Source organism: Camelina sativa, chromosome 5 (genome assembly GCF_000633955.1).
Source record: "Camelina sativa cultivar DH55 chromosome 5, Cs, whole genome shotgun sequence".
Lineage (NCBI taxonomy): Eukaryota > Viridiplantae > Streptophyta > Magnoliopsida > Brassicales > Brassicaceae > Camelina > Camelina sativa.
Window position 1 is genome coordinate 32,814,071 of NC_025689.1, and position 8,089 is coordinate 32,822,159.

The 8,089-nt window shown below is 34.8% G+C and overlaps 1 protein-coding gene across 1 annotated transcript; it reads left to right on the forward strand.

The window, feature by feature from the left end:
• LOC104788282 (beta-glucosidase 30) lies at positions 3,791-8,089 on the forward strand. Its single transcript, XM_010514019.1, has 12 exons — positions 3,791-4,015; positions 4,976-5,045; positions 5,182-5,237; positions 5,552-5,627; positions 5,736-5,813; positions 5,913-6,000; positions 6,102-6,476; positions 6,565-6,782; positions 6,872-6,906; positions 7,004-7,106; positions 7,278-7,386; positions 7,475-8,089. Exons 1-12 carry the CDS (start codon positions 3,878-3,880, stop codon positions 7,860-7,862), a joined length of 1,734 nt encoding a protein of 577 aa, XP_010512321.1. The 5' UTR covers positions 3,791-3,877; the 3' UTR covers positions 7,863-8,089.

Below are 8,089 nucleotides of genomic sequence, written 5' to 3' on the forward strand. Positions count from 1 at the left end.
ATGTTTGATGCATTGATCTGTTTTGTGTAGTAGACTTTGCTTTGGGTGTTTCGTGCAACTTGGGATTAAGTAAAGTCACCAATGCCAAAAGAATAACAATCATATATACCCGACACATATGGCCTAAAAAGACATGGTGTAAAACGAAGTTTTAAACACCATACATATATGATATATATATATATTTTTTTTAACATCTGGAATTTTATTGATAAACTTGGTTTACAAACCAATGTGTATTACAACAGAAAGGAAACTAAATACCCAAACAGATGCTGGCGGACTACAAGAATGTCCCCAAAGACAAATAGCCAAAAGAGGCAAAATAGATTACAAACTAATGATAATACAGAGAATTAAAGGAATTAAGCTCTATATTTGAACAAAGGCATGAGAGAATCCCACTAGACTTCCTTAGAACCCTATTTATGTCGAAAGAACTAGAAGACCGGAAAACCACACACCGAGGACAACTAGAGAGGAAATCGACAAGGATGAAAGCAGGAGACAAACACGACCAGAGACACAAAAACAACTACCAGCACACCTCACCAACCGATTAGAGAGAGCTAAAAACACTAGGGAGAAGGAAAAAACCTTAAAAACGACAGGAGACAAGCTACGCAAGATCAGCTAATCTTACACGCGGACACTCGCCGAACCAGCTTCAGCCACCTACAGACTTAAAACTGACGACGTCCTCACAAGAGAAGAATTAGAGAACTAATCCACTGCTTTGACTAAAACCTAACTCTAAGACTTCCAAAAGGAACTTGAAGGAAGGCTAGTAGGTGACTCAGCAACAAATTAACATCCAAATGGCTCACACCAAGAACGAACCTAGAGCAACAACTAATCTCGAACCAACAAGAGGACTCTAAGAAGAGGTAGAGTAAAATTCCGGATTCAAACCCCCAAGTATATCAACAACCGCAAATTAAGAGACTTAAAAGCTGACTCAACAAGGACAACCTAAAGCCACCAACAAAACAAACTGGGGATATACCAAACGAGCTTGACTTGAAGAGAATGTAGCCAAATAGACACTTTCTAAACAAAGAGACCCAAAGCAGCACCACCAAGGACGGGATAATACAAAGGTCAGATGTTACCGGAGAGAAGGCAAAACACATCTCGGCCGTAGTAGAAGCCGAAAAAACCGTCTATCGTCATCAACGAACCAAGGCCAAGAAAACCAGATCTGACAATTCACTCAACAGAATCATCGACGAGACAGGGCAATCGCGGCTCACCATCACGGACCAAAAGGAGACAAACCTCAGGGAGATCTCACCGATAACGGAGAGAACAAAACCTTGATGCCGTTCCGAAACCCTCGAAACCAGATCCGCCGGAGAAGGGCTGAGAAGGGCTCAACAACAACTAGGCATGAAGGAAGCAAACAGAGGACGACCCTCTCACGACTCCGGCGAGAGGCGCTGGTGGCCGGAGAGATCAGAAACGAGGAAGAACCCTTGGCGGCGGCTAGGACGAACGAATCTTCACGAGAGAGAAAATGTATAAAAGGAAATAAACTTATATATGATATATATATATATATATATATATATATATATATTTGAATAATGATATATATATATAAACTCTTTTTATATAACATACACAACTTTTCACCTAATTTCTCATTTTTTGTTAAATTTAACTATTTTTTTTTTTGTTAAAAGGCTTTCAATTAATATTAATAATTGCCCAATGGGCTATTTCCGGATTTAGGCCCATCAAAATCCCCTCAGGGCCTAAACCGAGTACATCAAACCAAACAAAATTACAGAAAAATAGAACCGACCCGGTTTCCTGAACCGGTTTAGGAAACCTTAATCTGCAAATGAAGAACTCATTGCAGCCGCCGTTCAAGATTTGCGGATTCACACCGGATCAGGACCTTCGGTGTGCCTGAACGTCGTGGGTCGAACGGAGATGGTGATCCAGGATCCGTTGCCATTCCGCCACCATAGAGCCGTGGCCGAGGAGGAAGAAGATGACCGAGCTTACCTTTATCGAGGAGATCAATGCTTAGTCGTGAGAGAGAAATAGCGGTAGGGAGTAGATCTGCAAACCTTCGACGGTGGCTTAGCCCCGCCTTGCCGCAGACGACCTCCCCCATCGAACAACCGCGCAGCGAAACCTCCAGAATCTCCGACATGCAGATCTAACCGCCGTTCTCACTCGTACCTCGCCGTGGATCTCCTTTTTCTGCACCGCGTCGCTACACCGGCGATGGAGCTCTCACCGACAGTGTCGCGCAAAAAGTTCTCCTCTCCACTTCTCCCTTGATTCTGATCTGAGAAAGTTGCCTAGTTGATGCGCCGGTTTACGGATGAAGCACCATGAGCCACGGGGTCCTCTTCGTCGCCGGAATCAACGGAGGACCCAACCGACGGCGCACGGGATTGTAATCAGAAGAAAAAGTTTTTTGGGAGAGAAAATCGCCGCGAGTGAAGTACATGCGCGCGATTTCTCTCTATTGGTCTTGAAAAAAAAAAAAAAACAGAAAGAGTAATATTTTAAATTTAACTATTTGTTTCATGAATATATAACATATAATTTACTTACGTACGACATTTAAAGAAAATATGTAAAAGATAAAATAAGAAGGATAAATGGATAAGAGAAAAGAGAAGAAGATATAAGCCCATCTCCTTATGTTGGAAATTAGTTGCCTCATATACAAATATATCATATCTTAATATGAAAACATGTCACTGCCAATTAATTGTTCTCATCTCTTTTTCTCCTTAGTGGAATGTGATAAGGACAATTGCTCATATCTCTTTTTTTTTTTTTTTTTTTTTTTGGTGAACATTATTTTTCCCTTCTGTAATTATTCTCGAGGGCAACTAAGTAAGAAGGAAATCTGTGTTGCTGTTTTAATATCACTCTTACCAATTACATTATTAAATTCAGTGCATTTGTAAACCAGTGAAACTGAAAAAAATTCTCTTTAAAATTCTGATTTTTTTGGGTTTTTGATCTAATTAAAATGTTAATAAAATGATGAGATTTGTATCAAAAAGATTATTTGCTTTTGTTTAAATCGATGATTAATAATTATCTTTGTCATTACCATTAAACTTCTCTCTCTTTTTTTTTGTAGATGAGTCTATAACATTCAAAAATAATAATAACATTTTAAATCTTGATTTAGGGCACACTCACAAACGTTGAACCGGCTCTATAATCAAAACTGGAAGACTAATAACAGAAAATATTACACATGACTTAGCAGTTAGCACACAATGAATATTCTAAAAATCTAAAGTTCGTCGTTTATTTACGTTACACTTGTGATGCTGTAACCGTACCACGACGTACATGCACTCTTCGCAGAATATATATGTTGTCAGTGAACAAATCCGTGATGTTGACCACATTCAACACCAACATTAATTTACTATATATATATATATATTACACATACATGTAAGTTGTAACTATGTAAGTGAATCTGAGCAGTAATCATGGGAATATTCAAAGAAGACGATGATGGTGAATGGGAGCGGTGATCACGGGCAAATTCAGAGATGACGATGGAAAAAACAAGCTTCTGAGCTTTAGTTGGCAATATCGAAACTTATATGCATTATAGTCTTAAACTTGGAAAGAAATATCTGGTGAAATAATTTTAAAAAAAAAAAAATCAAATGAATTTAAAAAATACTGCAAGTTCAATCTATATCTAGATATATATGTCCAAACATTTCCACGTAGATGACGTATATCACTTATGAAAATCCTCTATATAAGGAAGAGAATATCGAGTAAAATCTAATCACTTTTAGGAATCTCAAAAAGACCACACAAACATACATACACACACAAAAAAAAAAAGAGAGAGAGAGAGAGAGAAAAAAAAAATATGACTAGGGAGAGATGGAGTTTCGTCATCATCCTTTCGATTATCTCATTGTTAGCAAATACGATTAATTCTCTACAACTAGATCGGCACAGTTTTCCTCATGGTTTCATTTTTGGAACAGCTGCTTCAGCGTTTCAGGTAATTTTTATGATTAGCAGCAATCTGTGACATAGTCACATAGCAAATGGTAGCAAATGGCTATGTGATTATTCTATTATTTTCTTTTTCATTCTGTTATTTTGATTGATAAAACAATTATGAAACTTTGCAATTTCACAGTTATATTAAAATTCTCTCGGCTTAACAAATAAAAATTGTATTTTAATCGTGTTTTTTTTTGTTTCTTTATGCAATTTTACCATTTTGCAGTATTATAGTCATATTCTACGAGTCATAGTAGAATAAAACATATATGGTACGGTTTTAAAACATGATGCGAAAGATTTTCGTGTGCTCCTCTAATCATACAATTTTCAATGTTTTCTTTTTTGCTTACGGGTTCTCTTTATTAAGTGAACTGAAAAAAAGCTGTTATATATTATTACAAAACATGCTCTTTTTGGGTCTTTTTTTGGCTCTATGCCCTTTCTTTGGTTTTAAACCAAACAAAAAAAAATCAAAAAATCAAAAAAGATGAACCGTAAACTTACTTTTAACACATATCTGGGCAGCTGGAGTTGAAAGTAAAAACACTGCTAGAGTTTCAACTTCAACGACGAGAAAAAATCAAAAATATTATTAGCTGACATGTAATTAATCCTGACGGTTCTGTTTTTGATTCGTTCTTGTTTTCTTCTTCTCAAATGTTCTCTTGTCATATAAAGTAGAGATATAAGGTATCTTGCATCATCCTATAAAAGTTATATATAATGTTTGATTAGAGAATATGTTACATAAATTTACGAAAAATCATAATTTATTACAAAATTGTCTTAGTTAATTAAAGTTTATTACGTTCCAAATTACAATCATATACAGGTCACGATCTTCCGTAAAAATTTGCTCATGTTTTGTCCTCATTCTTATTTGTCACTCTAATATTAGCCTTGCGATAAAATAATGTACTCTTCTTAAAATAAAAATGTTTATATTATGCAGTACGAAGGTGCAACAAACGAAGGCGGCAAATCTCCAACAATATGGGACCACTTCAGCCGCACTTATCCAGGTATTGTCTAGTTACAGCAAAATCTACGGACGGATTCAATGGACCATTGTCGATTCGATAGACCATATATAGTTATGCTGAATTATTTGTGAGCAGTGACTGATTTTTTATTTTTTTTTTATATCTTTTACTGCAGAAAGGACCAAAATGCATAACGCAGATGTAGCAGTTGATTTTTACCATCGTTACAAGGTACAATCTATATATAATCAGCTTATTTATTCAAAGCATGCATCTATATTCTATAACCAATCATATGATATTTCAAAACAATATTTAAATCAAACTATCATATTATTTAATGAAAACCAGGTTATCTCTAAATTTCTTAATTAATCATCAAAATGAAAACAGCTTTCGAAATAAGTCAAAATATACTTTCTTGAAAAGTTAACATCGTTATAATTTTTTTTTGTTTTTGTTTTGGTTAGTCAATACAATATGGTATTACTTATTTATCCTTTGTTTAATCAAATATGTATTGTGATACGACAACAACAAATCAGGATGACATCAAATTGATGAAGGAGCTAAACATGGATGCTTTCCGATTCTCGATCTCGTGGTCCAGATTAATTCCCAGTATGTTTGAACTCTTTTTTTTTTTCTTCTTTTCGATGATTAGATTTTTTCTTACGATAACTATTTATACAAGTTATATATAAAGTTATATTTTAATTATTTATATAGGCGGAAAACTAAAAGATGGAGTAAATAAAGAAGGTGTACAATTTTACAAGGATCTCATCGACGAACTTCTTGCTAATGGTATAATCATTAATCCATGTGTTAAAGTTCTTTATTAAAATTAAACATGTGGTTATAACTTAAATAATCAAATTTAATCATGGTTTGATAAACATGCAGATATACAACCTTCTATGACGCTTTATCATTGGGACCATCCACAATCTTTGGAGGACGAGTACGGTGGCTTTTTAAGCCCTAAAATCGTGTAAGCAAAACTGGAAATGCATATCATATGTCCAAGATACAAAAACATAGTTAATGTGAAATGATTAATTTATTTAATTTATATGATTTTACTCAATATAGAGAAGATTTCCGAGATTTCGCAAGAATTTGTTTCGAAGAATTTGGAGATAAAGTTAAGATGTGGACAACGATCAATGAACCATACATTATGACTGTTGCGGGTTATGATCAAGGTAACAAGGCTGCTGGGCGATGCTCCAAATGGGTAAACGAAAAGTGTCATGCTGGTGATTCGAGTACCGAACCTTACATTGTTTCACATCATACTCTTCTTGCTCATGCCGCTGCAGTAGAAGAATTCCGAAAATGTAAACAAATTTCGCATGATAGCCAAATCGGGATAGTATTGTCCCCACGATGGTTTGAGCCTTATCATTCTGATTCTGCTGATGATAAAGAAGCAGCTGAACGAGCTCTTGCTTTTGAAATTGGATGGTAAGTTATCTTTAACCAAATAATTTAATAATTTTAAATGTTAGTTTCTATTTGTAACTTATTTTTTTCTTTCTTTATGTATATATAGGCATCTCGATCCAGTGATTTATGGAGATTATCCAAATATCGTAAAAAAATATGCAGGACATAAATTACCTTCATTTACTGCAGAACAATCAAATATGTTAAAAAATTCATCTGATTTTGTTGGAGTAAATTACTATACGGCACGCTTTGCTGTTCATACACCTCAGATCGATCCTGAAAAGCCTCGTTTCAAAACTGATCATCATGTCGAATGGAAAAGTACGTACTACTAATTACCAAAGATTGGTCCATATAATAAAAGGCTTAGATGATAAACTAAACACTATTTGTAAATTGCTTTGAAACAGGTACCAACCACAGTGGCCACCTTATTGGACTTGGGGTACGTAACTTAATTCGTTCTTCGTAAATACTAATTTCTAAATGTGACAAATAATATTATACTAAGGTATTTAAAATTAATATCATTTTGTTTTCAGGAAGAAAGGGGTTTATTGTTGTCATATCCGGAAGGCTTGCGAAAAGTTCTAAACTATATCAAAGACAGATACAATAACATGCCAGTCTACATCAAAGAAAATGGTTAGCAACATTTTTTGTAATCCTTTTAACTCGACTAAAAACAAAATAATGTCTTAGCCCTGAATTCTAACTTGAGATTGATATGTTCTTAACCCACTAAATAAACTGAGTTTTTTTCTTCTTTTTTCTTGATGCGGCTAATTATGTTTTATATTGATTACTAAATTTCAGGAATCAATGATAACGACGATGGCACACAACCAAGAGAAGAGATTCTTAAGGACACATTTAGGATTGAATACCATAAGACACATTTCGAAGAACTTCACAAAGCTATAGTGTTAGTTCTTGATTTTCTTATAATATTTATATTTTTTGTTGAAATCGATCAAGTTTATGATAATTTTTTTTTTTTCTGATGTTTATAGGGAAGATGGGTGTGACGTAAGAGGATATTATGCATGGTCATTGATGGACAATTTTGAATGGGAACATGGATACACAGCTAGATTTGGTCTTTATTATGTTGACTTTGTCAATGGTCTTAAACGTTATCCAAAAGATTCGGTCAGATGGTTTAAACGGTTCCTTAAGAGATCGGTCGGAGAGACTAAAAAAGAAGAAGTGATCAAGGAGATGATGTCATGTAAGAAGTCACGTGAGGAGGGGAATAAGACACTGTATGAGCAAGAGGTACAATCTGCGGGCTTCTTTGTATCTTTCATGGCGGGGAACCAATCAAGGAGAGACGAGGAGGAGAAAAATCGTTGCTCGTTTGATTATCCTTACAATCATTTGGTGTTTTGCAAAGAATAGAGAATCCGTCGTCATTTTATTGATTTCATATCCCCTTATGGTTTTTTTTTTTTTTTTTTCATCCCTTATTGTTAAAAATATGTAGTTGTTGGAATTTCGTTTGTTATATATGATCTTATTAGAAAGAGAGGGTAATGGAGCTGCACCTGCACATAGTTTGGCTAAATTTGGCTGTTGTAATTCAACCTTTATTCTGATTCTGTGTTTATGCCTCTGTGGCTACAAAA